The 13,196-nt window shown below is 42.8% G+C and overlaps 1 protein-coding gene across 1 annotated transcript; it reads right to left on the bottom strand.

Annotated features, from left to right (window-relative positions):
• Positions 1 to 7,194: 7,194 nt before the first annotated feature.
• On the bottom strand, positions 7,195 to 11,949 carry lta (lymphotoxin alpha (TNF superfamily, member 1)). The gene is made up of 6 exons (XM_078094539.1): positions 11,819 to 11,949; positions 10,355 to 10,478; positions 9,700 to 9,742; positions 9,545 to 9,577; positions 9,146 to 9,178; positions 7,195 to 8,045 (listed from the first exon to the last, which is right to left on the bottom strand). Exons 2-6 carry the CDS (start codon positions 10,475 to 10,477, stop codon positions 7,690 to 7,692), a joined length of 588 nt encoding a protein of 195 aa, XP_077950665.1. The 5' UTR covers position 10,478; positions 11,819 to 11,949; the 3' UTR covers positions 7,195 to 7,689.
• Between the last annotated feature and the right edge of the window lie 1,247 nt (positions 11,950 to 13,196).

The following is a 13,196-nucleotide window of genomic DNA, read 5'->3' on the forward strand; positions in this document are numbered from 1 at the left end:
CAATGGGACAGACCCAAAGTCTCAGACACATAGGGGGTGCATGAATCCACAGCTGCACCCACAATTAGCGGTCGGATGAGATGTTTTGAAATGCCACAAAAATGTGTGGAGTCTGTAAACAATTCACCTGTTCATCACCCATTCTGGTAACGGTTTGGTTTAACCGCCCATATTTGGCAATTAAAAGAAACTTTATGGACATTTTGAGGGTCAATCTGTCGTTGAAATATGAGGACAGTTTCATGTGTGGGTGTCAAAAAGAATATCTGGGTATCATGACAATTAAAAAAGACTTGTGGTAATCATAAACTCCTAAAGTTAGTTATCTACTGTGATTTACAATGTAATACCCATAATATACAGATATTTCAAGTCATGTTAACTGAGGTTACATCTACAATGAAAGAAGAATGGAAAAGAGAAAAGAGATGTTCAAGTAGAAATGTTACTTGTCTAAAAGTAAAAACAGAATTGAAGCAAAACTTCTGACTTTCTGTTTCATACAGAAAGAGGATGCATCTCAACACTTATCTCTGTCCCCGTTTCCTCATTTCATTTTTTTCCCCCCGACTTTTTTTAACTCGAGATCAAACCCAAAAGTGTTTGGGCTTTTTCTTATAGATCCTCAAAAGACCCAGTTAGTCCAGTTATCTCTTTCACATTCACTTTCCCCTTGACTTCCACCGGCTGTCTTACTGGTTTGTTCAGGCTTTAAGTCAATTGTGTGTTTGGTTAATCATGCAAACCTGCCAGGAGTCAGATGAGCTCACGTCCAATAGTAACACTAATCTTTATGTGTGGGTTTGTTCGTGTGTGAAATCGGCGGTGAAATTTCATTCCGACGTGTAGAAAACAACCGCAAGGTGTGTCATCACCGGCATCATCAAATGCACACACACACAACCCCCCCCCCCCACACACACACACACACACACTAATAGATATATTGTGTTATCGCTTATTGACTTCTTCCTTTTCACTCACCCACCACCCTTTGATTAGTCATAAGAGGAATCTATAAATAAAGTTCGTAGTTATCCGGTGGCCTGAAACCAGACTATCGGTCACAATTTTATTCTTTCAAAAAGCAACATGATGATGTTTAGAGAAAACATACAAGACATCAGTTCTCTATGTTTCCAAGTGCAATGCAGCACAAACTACGATTTAGTTGAAGGAATTCAATTAGCTCGTTCATCACCCCTCACATCATAAATAAAGAACTCAACCGCAGTTTAGGCGATTATGTGGGCAAAGAAATGCTCGTCCTTCAAGCATTTTCTGGCCATGCGAAAAGAGTTTTTCTTTAACCCTTTTAGGTAATAAAACTCCTTGACGGGAGGATTGTTTTTTAATCTTGAATTTCTGTCGTAGTGACGTGATCTGTATCTTTGTTAATCTCTACTGACGCTTGAAAGAAATGTATTATACGCACGGATCAGCTTCATAGATGAATAACACAAAGTGCACAGCACACCACGACACATGTAACTCACCTGGTAATCTCTTGTGGATGTAATATTACATGTAATGTGTAAAATGGGTCGACGGGGACGCATGGAGTAGAGAGGGTGCGCCTAACCTATCTGCAGGGAGCCGTAAGGTTGGCAGTTTGAGCCCCGGCTGCTCCATGTTACATGTCTGTCACGGTGTGGTTCACTTCCTGTTGTATTTTGTAGTTTTCTGCCACTCGTGTCCCCGGGTAACTTCACTTCCTGCCTTGTCCCGCCATCCCCTGTGATCGTCTTAATAGTTTCCACCTGTGTCCAATCACCTGCACCTCCCTTGTGTATTTAAGCCGTGTGTCTCCTGTGTCACTTGTCGCGTCATTGTCTTTCGTCACGCATGTTCTTGTCTCTTGTTGTGGAGGTGCTTAGTTTTCCTGCCAGCTGTTCTTCCCTTGGTTCCTGTGTTCTTCGGCTTTTTGACTATTAAAGTCCTTTTGTTTCCCGCAAAGTCTGCGTTTGAGTCCTGCCTCCCACCCGCATCCCTGACAATGTCAAAGTGTCCCTGAGCAAGACACCTGACGCCTGATTGCTCCCCGGGCTAAAATGTGAAAGTCATGGGTTAAAAAGACAACGTGAGTCGCTTTGGATAAAAATGACCTGTAATGTAATAAGCAAAAGGGAGGCGGGACTCTGTTGAACCTCTCCAAGCGGACAAAAACACGCCGGTGAGAGGTCATCTGTAACGTGACCCCATAACTCCCACTGGAGACCTCCCAGAGAATTACTCCTTCTCACGGAACGGGGGAGTATAAACGTTTCCAAATTAAGGAAATCCTTTCCTTTTCCTGTGTCTGCATCATTGTCGCGTTACTCCCCCCCACTGCAATATCTGGAACCCCTTGAGGACCCTCTTTTGTTCTTTGCCGATTGCTCTTGGGTTGCATCATGAAACCCCAGGTTTGTGTGGTCATCAAGTGGCGGAGCTCCAGCACCAGAGATTACATCACGCAAAAGGGAGGAGAGGAGGGAGGAAAGGAGGGGGGAGGGGGGAGGACAAATAGGCAGGAAGCAGAGGAAGGAAGCTGCAGGCAAACAAGATGCCCCGTTCATCCACCAGGTTTCATTTTCACATTGGTGTGAAGGTGACAGAAGAAAACCCACATCAAGGGGGGGGGAGGGTGATGGTTTCCCTCTCGTCTCTCCTTCTTCGGTATTGCCGTGTGTGGGCTTGTGCTGCTTCCCTCGGTGTGTAAGGGAATAAACTGGGCCAAAGTGCGGTTTCACCACAGATGCAAAGGTAGCTTCTGCTCCATCCAGGCTGGTGTCTCGTCTGGAGGCCTAGAAACCTCCGCTGTGGAAGACTAAAATCGCTCCAAATTAGTTTGAAAGGTGAAGGTAAAGTTCCAATAATTGATGGATTGCCTGCCGTCGGTACTCGCGGGCAAATTAGTTGATTAAAAGTTATGATTCAGTGGCATAATTTGCACAAATTTAGGGATCAAATGGAACATTCTTAATTTGTCTCGGTGGAACTAATGGTTTTTACCTAATTTGTGACGCATCAAACACACACACACACACAGTTTATCTTACTGCATGTCACCTACTATGGTGGGAATAATATTACCAAAAGAAAAATGTTTAGACAGAAATTGATAAATTTAGTCTCATTTGTTTTGGCCAGTTGGGTCAAAGCAACGAGCTGGAACCAAAGCTGTTACGTATCATCATTTATTAAGTCCATGCGGGGAACTTATTAGCAAACAGCTGCCTATTTAACGTTAGTATTCCACATCCTACACAGGAGGAGCAACAGTGACTTTGCTCTAACTCAGAGAGTCTCAATCTGAAGCAGTTAAATCTTCATACCTCACGCACTGGCATTAGTCCAAACATGCCAGCAGCCCAGCTAACGTGACCGACCCGTCAAACCGCTTATGTCAAAGACAGAGACGGAAGTGGGATTTAAAAAAAAAAGGCCCGACCAGCTGGAACATGATAAACCACAGATAGTCATCTTTGTAAGTTTTACTCCTAGCGCCATTCAACATGCTTTAAAAGAGCACAGATGTACATTAAACATCAGACGTTTAGAAAGAATAACAAGAATATTTAGGCAATAGAAGAAGATAACAACAGCTCTACACAGACGTGTGTCTAATTTGTGTCTATTCGAAAGGCAGAACTGAAACGAGCTGAAAGTTCGAGCAGATCTTTGTTTAGGAAGTTTCCACCACAGTCGCGTAGGAACTAAAGCGTTTTTCCCCCCCTGCTCGGTTTCGATGGAAGGGAGCTTTGGGTCACAGGGCTTTAACACACAATCATGGACTCAAACCACCAATAAGTTCTGTCTCGGTTCTGTGAGGCGGTTTCAGAGTTGAAGTCGAGGAGATGCAGCGAGTGTGACTCAGACTGTCGCAGCAGCGATAACTCTTTGACCTTTGAGAATACGTGACTTTAGTTTCACATCACCTGTTGTTGTTTTTTAGCAGAAGTTGGTGGTTAAGTGCCTTGCCAAAGGGGATCCCTAAAGTATTTTTGGAAGGAGGCAGAAAGCAGTCTTTAAAATGGAGTAGTCTTCATCCATCTGGAAACTCTAAAATTACAGCTTTATTCCAAACGAAAAGTCCTTCCTTTGCAAACATGTTTCCCCAAAACATCACATGATGAGCAGATGGTTCAACAACACGCTCACGTGTCTTGAGTCCTTAAATTAACGAGTGAACACACTGGAATACAGGAAGTGCATCCTGTCATCATGACTGAAAGTCTCATGATGGACGAATATCGTCACTGAAAAGACACAGGAAGTAATGGTGGATGCGTTGCCCTTTAAAGCACGCTATGCACATACATCATAAACAGGTAAAGCTATTGCACGGAGTTACATATGAGGCTTACAGTGTCATGGAAACAGAAGGAGGCAATTTATATATTTCCGTTTATTGTGGTACTTCTTTTTTTAATTGTCTGCTGTAACACATTAATTTCCCTTAGACGTTCCCTTAAATAAAATAATGATATACAATAAACTACCGTTAAGCAGGAAACCGTCAGTAACATCTGAAGTAAAATCCTGCATACATGAATATGTCCCAGTAATCAAACAATGCAGTAAAGTTAAATCACAGGGGCCACTGTGAAAAGTACATTCATTGTTTTGCGTTAAAACAAATGTTTGCATATAAAAGCTTAATGGAAAATATTTAATAATAACGTTTAACGCTACAATTTTAGAAGGAGACCACAAAATGCATAAAAGAAAAAACTTAAAACTCAAATAATCTGGGATAATTTGCCTTGGAAATTGAGCGTTACGGTTTAGACCCTTAAAAGGAACACAGACCCCTCGGTGAGTGTGTAATGCATTATAACACACACAGTACACCACCACCGGCTATTATCTTATGCTGATCTCCCCACGTTACCACCACACCTTCCGTAATTTATCTTCACCTTGTTTAATGTTTAACTATGTTTATGTTTCTGCTTTTTTTTTTGTTGTTGCCTGAACCAAAAATACGACCACTTCTGTTTCTCTGTGACAGTGAAAATAGGTCCTGGCGAAGGAGCGGATTGCAAATGACGAGCCGGAGGAACTACAAAGGCCCGAGAGAACAAAGGAGCGGGTGTTGTGGAGAATCAGGAAGTCGGCGGCCGGGGATACCTGCTGGAGGTGATGTCACGCCGCTCGCTTTCTCTGAATCCGACTCCTATTATCCTCCTACTATCCGCCGTGCCCAAAGGTCGTGCGAACGCCGATAAGGCGAAGGGTAAGAGTTTGAGTGGACCTCACACAAAGGGAATGTTTGCCGAGTCATAAAGTAATTAATAAAATGTCAACAACAATGGGGGAAATCACATGGTATTTCAAGTAAAACAACTTCTGAGATGTTAAGTCAGGTTCCACCCTGCATGTCGGTGACTGTTGTTGGGTTCCAGGAGCCATTTGTTATTTTAAGTACAATTTCACAACAACATGTGATTTGTTGCCATCAGATTTCTCCCAGACGTTCACTTTCCTCACAGGACTTTCGTTGCCATTTTTCATATTATCAAAATGTGAAATGTGAAAATTAGAATAACTTAATTTCCCAGTTAGGATGGTTCAGCTACTGTAGAGAAAATGGCGCCGTCTCTCGCTCTTTAATCTCATGAAGTGCTCGGCGAGAACGACAGCTTTGTTTCTCCGACGCGCCCTGAAAGCAGCTCCACATCTCACGCGCTTGAGCGCCGCTCAGCATCTCGCCGTCGTAGAGGAGCTTTGGCGCGTTTGGCAGAGCGCCTTGAGCGCCGTGTACAACCAGTATGGATCAACCGATTAACCAATTGATCCATATATATAAGGCGCTCCGGATTATAAGGCACTGTCGTTTTTTGAGGAAATTAAAGCCTTTTAAGTGCGCCTTGGAGTGCGAAAAATGCGGTATATTTACTTTAATACTACAAGAGGGCGCCCCGTTTGTTGAACAACGACAGGCGGACAAGAGCAGCCATTTCGAACGTTATTGTTTTATTAATCTGTCCGTTTAAATTGTTTGTGCTTCAGCAACTAATGGTTCACATAACTAATGTGCCGCATCATAAATATTTTCATATTAATTTCAAACTTTTAAAAAAGTGAAAATTAAAAAACTGTATTTATTTATGGTAAATGACCTCTCGCGGCCCACCTGCAGTACCTTCGCGGCCCACACTTTGGGAATCGCTGCTATAGAGCAAGTACATATTGACCTTCCCTTCAAAATTGTACTTTGTAATTTAGTGTTAACCAGAAAACGCATGCTAACACCCTGAGCTACGGTGGTGAGCAGGACGTCGTAGCTGCTTCTGTATATAATAAGAGCACCTAACACCTTACTCAACACCTAGCTTTATATTGAGATTACAGAAACTATATGGATTTACACTTAATGTTTTGCATTGTTACATCTTTGAAAGCAATACAGTTAAATTGCAGCACAGCAAATTGCAGTCTTGGTGAATCTGGGTTCTTAGGCATGTAAACATATTTAACTTCTGAGTTTAGGAGCTTTTTGAAAGTCTTAATGTTGGCTGGATTGATTGATCCTTTTCAGTTCAGCACATAAATCCAAATCCAGCTGCTCACAAACTCACTAATAAGCTATGAACCGTTTCTCTGGGCAGAGACAGTTCAGCAGCTTAACTAGTGTAGTTAAAGGGCCGTGCTCAGGTCAGACGTACACACCATTAATATTATGTACGACTCGTTTATTTGCACTCGGCATTGATTTTAACAAGCTCTGCTCACACGGCCTTTTGAGTTCACACATTTCTGTGGATGCGCTGGAGAGGAAACAGCGCAACCGATGTTGCACCAAATAAGTGGCTTCCTGTTCTGCACCTGTTGATTCTGCCTGCTCATTGCAACTCTTTATTAAGGTTGTGCTGCATCGCACGTCTGTGCGGTAGGGGGGAACGCGGGTAGCACCAGGACAATAAAGGGAGACAAGGTACGCTTTGGGTCGGCGATGGTTCTTAACATTCCTCTACCCGCTCTCCTTCTCAGGCATCTGGTGGGGCATCTTTGTGGTTTGTGTGGTTCATCTTTTCGAGTGATCAGCGACCAGTATGTGTTATCAGGCTGTGGAATAAATGTGGTAAGCAGAGGACTCCTTATCTCGTTTAGGGGAAGGTGGCACCACCGTGTGGTCAGCCGGCAGCCCTCGTTGGAAAAAGTGTCACTTAAGTGGTTACGGAAAGTTTTTTTATCAGTTTTTTATTTGCATCACCTCGCCGAAATCAAGCCAGAGCAATATAATATTATAATTCATAAGTTACACAAGACCATACCAGTGAAAGCAAACACACAGTTTAAGTTAATTTACAATGTTGTTAGCTTAACATTTTACAAGAGCCCCCCCCCCTAAAAGGTTTAAAGACACAATATTAACAGATCAGGTGAAAAAGGTAAAGGTGTTTTCCAGGGTGGAATTATACAGTATCTCTTCCAGCCAAGACATTTTTGTCCAGAGGTTAATAGGATAGGATGTGAAGATTTGACCTTTTTATTAAAAGGTCAGAATAATCAGCTGTAAGCACCTTTATCACCCTGGTATTTCCATCAGTGTCCCAGCAGTGTTCCACGATTTACTGGTGATTTGGGACTGGCATATATATATCTGGCACAAAATATTTGAAGGGAATTCAGGACATTTATAGTTTACAAAGACCAAAACAAATGAGTACATCTGGAGATGAATTCTGGGGTTCCGCCGCGCTAACGGAGCTCATAGGCACCCCAAAACGTCAAAATGGTGTCATTTAGAAACAAACCTTTGACATCTAAGGTGACACTGTTTTCCTCTTTGAGGAAGACCACGTTGGCCACCCACGCAGACTCCGTTTTGGCCGGGAAGGTCCCCTGTACCAGTACTTTATTAGCCATGCCAGCCATCGCATTTCTTTTCAAAATCACGGTTTTGACGTCTTGGTCCGACTTAAGGCGTTTGAAGGTGACCTGGGCGTAGATGAAGTAGAAGCCTTCCTTGGCGAAGTGGATGGAGTTGTTGCGCAGGACGAGGGGGCAGGAGGGACATCTGGGGTGTGAGATCTGCCAGGAGGGATTGTTCAGAGCTGCAAGAGATTCGGCAAACTTTTCTTTAGTGGTTCCGGCTACAAGCATTTGAGATCCCCGGCTTAACAACGCTGATCATCACATATTGGCCTCCTTTGGCAAACTGCATGACACGCTGTATTCGTGCCCTCAGTCAGCGCAGCCCACATTACAGCTCCGCTTCAGGTTTGTTGAGGTTTTCGTAACCCTCTTCAGAGAGGAAAAAGGCAGCGTGGCGGCATGCACCCGATGCGTGAGACTGGAAACAGCAGCAGAGCTGTGCCTCCACCCCGGTCCGCGCATGCTTACTCACGCGATGCGTGTGAATCTAGTTTGCATTCATCTGTTCACACGTAATAGTTTTTCAACTGGAGAGTGACGAATGCACTCGTAGACGAGGTCGTTGCACAACTTTTTAACATGTACAAACGATCGGTTCGCTGAAGGTGTGCAAAGTCAACTTAACCACACTTCAAACCGACGACAAAAAACAGAAATACATCAAACGTTCGTTGGATATCAATCATTTTCTGTGGCTTTGGCAGAAACATGTTTGCATATACTATATATATGATGTTTAAAGGCTTTCATTGTTGTAGCATGAAGCTGATTGAGAAATCTAATTGTGTGTTCCACCCAAAAACCCATCGGTTTCTGCATCTAAATGGGATTGTGGGACTGCAGTTGAAATGAATCCGACTAAACTGGAACATTTACAGAAACGCCTAATGTTCACTGTCCCTGCAGCTTTGAACTTTGTGTTGTTGTTATTTACTCTCTGATGCAGCCACTTCCCCTCAGTGGGCTGTGTCATCATCCACTTCACTTAAATACTTCCTACGTTTCTCAGAAAGCTCTCCCATAGAGCACGTCTGAACTTGTTGCACCGGCATCTGTAGGCGTCAAATGTAAAAGCATTCTTTTTTTTAATGCAGTGGTGGTGCAATGACACAAAGAGATGTTAGTAGAAAGTTGAAGGGAATGTCCTGAAAACTCATCTTGCTTTTGTGTCAGTTGAGACTTAGTCAAATAACTTTGACACGTGCCATCGAAAGGTACCTAAAATACACAATATGTGACAGTATGAAAGGAATGATCATCAAAACACAAGTGTACTCACTCTTGGTTAGCCGGATGTATGAGGGAGAAGTTCCTGTAAAGACACATAGTTTTAAAGTTAATTGATGATTTGATAACTGTGGAAATGATCACAGTATAGTTTACATTATCCCGTTGATATCTTTCAGTTTGTTGTCATTTCCTCTTAAAGAAACAGTGCGTTAGATGAATGACTCATCCTCAGAAATCCAATATAAAGTCATTAAGTATGTTTTCTGTAGCGTATTATCCCCTGAAAATAAGAATCACTGTGTTTTCATTAGCTTCCGTGTTCACACGCTCCTCTACACGCAAACACATTTCTGATTGGTTTTAATGTTCAATCTCACCAATAGATGCCACCACAGACTGGACCTTATAAAGAGTTGCGATATTGGTAATAAAGTCATGTCTAACTTACCTGTAGACTGCAAGGGAGCCACATTAGGGTTTGCTGTAAAAGAAAAGATTTATTCAACATGTTTTTTTAAATTGTTTTTTATTAAAAATCTCAATTAATTTTGCAATTAATTTGTGTTACTTTTACAGGTTACTTTTGACATCTGACCAACATACCTGTTGGAATGACAGTAAGTGGTTTCAGTGTTGAGACTTCTTCCTAGAAAAGATGGAAAGCAAATCATCATCTTCTGCATCATCACCTAAATCCTCCTGGTTAGCTTGTCATCTGACTGGCAAATGGCAACAGAGATGTACCGATTACGTTTTGTGTCCAGGAAGGCCACACCTCTCCAAAATGTGTGCTTTTTTTTGTTGGTATTATCCTGTGTGGGGGGGTTTTATAAGATTTGACAATCTTCTCAACCAGTAAAGAAACACGTTATCTTTGGAAATAAAGAGATGTTGATTCAATCAACATTCTTTGTGAGGGTGTAGTTCATGCAGATGTCTGTATTGAATTGCACTAATTTGCACAGGTGTTCAGTTATTGTATCCGCCCCTGTGGACATGTGTCACTTTGAACAGGTACAACAACGTTGCTGCCTCCTCCAGGCCGCCACTGGGAGTCGGAACATGTAGAAACAAATCGCAATGCAATTAATCACACATTACTATTTTGTGTAACATAATACGCGGAATTGCAGAGCCGAGACTTAATTGAAGTCACAATGACACACAATGCCATATAATACAAAAAGTCATCCTTCCGTGAACTGAACAGTCCCCTGAGCAACCGTAATGTAATTTCCCCGGTGACAGGTGTACTGACCTTAGTTGACCTTGGTTTGATTGAAAAGAGAAGTGCCGCCATGACCACCACGGCCACAGTGAGCACACCACACCACACCTCCAGCACTAGGTACTTACGAGAGGACCTCGATGCACCCTCCATTCTGTCAAAACAAACACGATATCTGTCAGAAAAATTCTCACTCGACACCGGCGTAAAATCATCAAAACAGGTTATTTAATGTTCGCAAACAGGAGACAGAGTTGACACACACGGAAGTCGTGCGCCAAGCCTGCTCAAAGGTTTTCATCTTTGGAGCAGGAAAATATACTGTAGCTATGGCATCAAAACATAGGGATGGTTACGCACGAACAGAGGACTGATTGTTTGCCCTCACGGGACAGAACGTCCGTCCCGAGGCCAGCGCCCATTGGGGATCATTTGCAGTTTTTCCAACAATGTCCTTTACATGTTTTTTTAATGTCATATTTAAACATATTGATGTGATTTGAATTACTTAGTAATACCAACGCCTGTGGTTTTGTTTTCTGACATCTATCATTATTTTATAGTTTTATGCCACATGCTGTAAGTACATTAAGCAGCAGTGCATTTACTCAAATACTTTTGTTGGGTAGACAAATTTTGGGACAATTGATGACATCTGGTCTCACTGCTTGATAACAACACACATGAAATGTATAAGACATTTTTCTCTTTCGGACTTTGCCCCGAGCAGTACAGCTGGACGACACACAGCAACGACGTTCCGTCAATCGGATTCGCTGCGTTGCTCCCGTTGCATTGTGGGTAAATGTGTCCTCAGCTCAAAGGCACGTTGCTCTTGAACCTCTCGGAGTGTTCGAACTCTGAAACTTTATACGAGAAAACGATTGCCTGCGGGTCATTTCCAGGACTTCCACTCCACTATGTGACATCGGATGTACGATCCCCAACTCACCTCAATGCATCTTTATGTAAACTCAAAATGGGAAAAGCGTTTATCTAACTGACCCTTTTCGGGTACTGAGGTAGAAAAAAGACAATTAAACAACGATTAAAACTGTGCTTATCGGAAAAGAGTATTCTAAATCATAGCATCAAGTGTGTGATTCTACATCCCATCCTCCTTTGTACTGAGTTAACCACTACCAGGTTAACTACCCAGCCAATACATCCAAACAGCATCACAACCCATCTTCTTACATGTGTTTTTCTCGATTGGTGCATTTGATGTCTGACCACTGTGTAAATCAGAGCACATGTTGCTCATTGATGCTGTTGAGAATTCAAAATTTGCCGTGGAAATCCTAAACTTTGGCCTGGATTTAACACTTTTTACACCTTCTAGTGCCACTTATGTGTACTTTGTAGACACATACTTATACATCTACGCAGTGTTGTATCTCGGGAGCATTGAAAACCATCATAAAAAAAAAATTAAAACAATATTTCGACCCACATTTGAGATAAACACAAATCCCTCACCAGATCTTGACTCACCCAGCGTGTGTTGCGCGGTCAGTGTCCAAAGTCGTCTGCTGCTCATCTGTGAGAGTGACATGTCAGGTTGAGAGGGTTTTCCCTCCCACATGGGCAACGCACCGAAGAAGAGATCTCTGTGGAGTGTGGTTGGAATGCGGAGGAGGGGGGCACCACGCAACAACTGATGTGACACCTTTATTAGATTATTGATACCAGATTTTAGTTTCAGATACCACAGCTTTCCTGTGGCGACAAATTGACTTCTTTAGTTCCACTGAGAACTAAGCAAAGGTTTTTTTTTTAATTCTGATAAAGAAGCTTAGGTATTTGTAATAAGATATGAAGATAATACAGTGTTTGAGTGACTCATAAAGAAATAGGTCAGTATAGCCCCTCACTGTCACATTGTGGGTGGTTTGTGATAACGTTTAGGTTCCTGACAGAGTTCCACACACAAACCAACACGACAGGGACTTTTTCCACACCATCTATTTGATCTAAAACGGGGCGATGAGGAAACACGCTCGAGTGCAACACGTTACAACATCCCTTTTTACACGCTGCCGTATGCCTATTCCTTCACATCCTTTTGTTCAAACAGGAATGTCCGGAATGTCATCTGTTGAAAACCGGCCCCTGCGACCAGCAAGAAGGAGCCAAATGTCAACGTTCCGGATTAATAATACAGAGTGAGCCTCTCCGTTTAAAGTCAAAAGTCACAGGCCACAAGTCAACAGCCAAAAAGGGACGGTTTCAGTTGTAGACGTAAACATCAGGATGAGACATCTTGGTACGAGAACAGAAGTGAGAGTTTTCATTTGGTTTTGAGAGAGTGTGAATGAAGTCAACGGAGGGAAGGGAGAGAGTTTCCATTCCGCTTTGCTGTTTTTAGTTTCATGCTTCATGGGACATCCCCCCCCCCCATACCGCCCCCCTCCCCCACACCCTCCATCCCACATAACCAGTATATGTTCCCTGGGATGTATTTAAATGTCACCAACAATCTCCGACCTTCTCTCTTTCAATTAGACACACGAGCAAACACTCGCACACCTACACGCTCGCCGCGACAAACAGGTGAGCTGCATGTGGTTTCGTTCGGTTCTGTCCCCACTTGAAACAACAAAGGGACAAACTTTTTGTTGTCTCCAGTGGATCTCGACTTTAGTGGTGTGATAAATGGTTGAGGACAACTACAAGAATGAGTCCTTCTTTCAAAATGTCTGTATGATTCCCCGAGGGGTGCGGGAGGGAGAGTGTAAGAACAATGGGTGTTAAACAGAGCTCTGATTCTATGAGGATTCGACATGGAAGGAAACTCGGTGTGGTCTGAAATCAAAAACTGTCCCCCCAGAGTGAGTAAAATGTGTTTGGGTCGTTGGGCGTCACGTCAAAG

The sequence above is a fragment of the Gasterosteus aculeatus genome, chromosome 20, assembly GCF_964276395.1.
Source record: "Gasterosteus aculeatus chromosome 20, fGasAcu3.hap1.1, whole genome shotgun sequence".
Lineage (NCBI taxonomy): Eukaryota > Metazoa > Chordata > Actinopteri > Perciformes > Gasterosteidae > Gasterosteus > Gasterosteus aculeatus.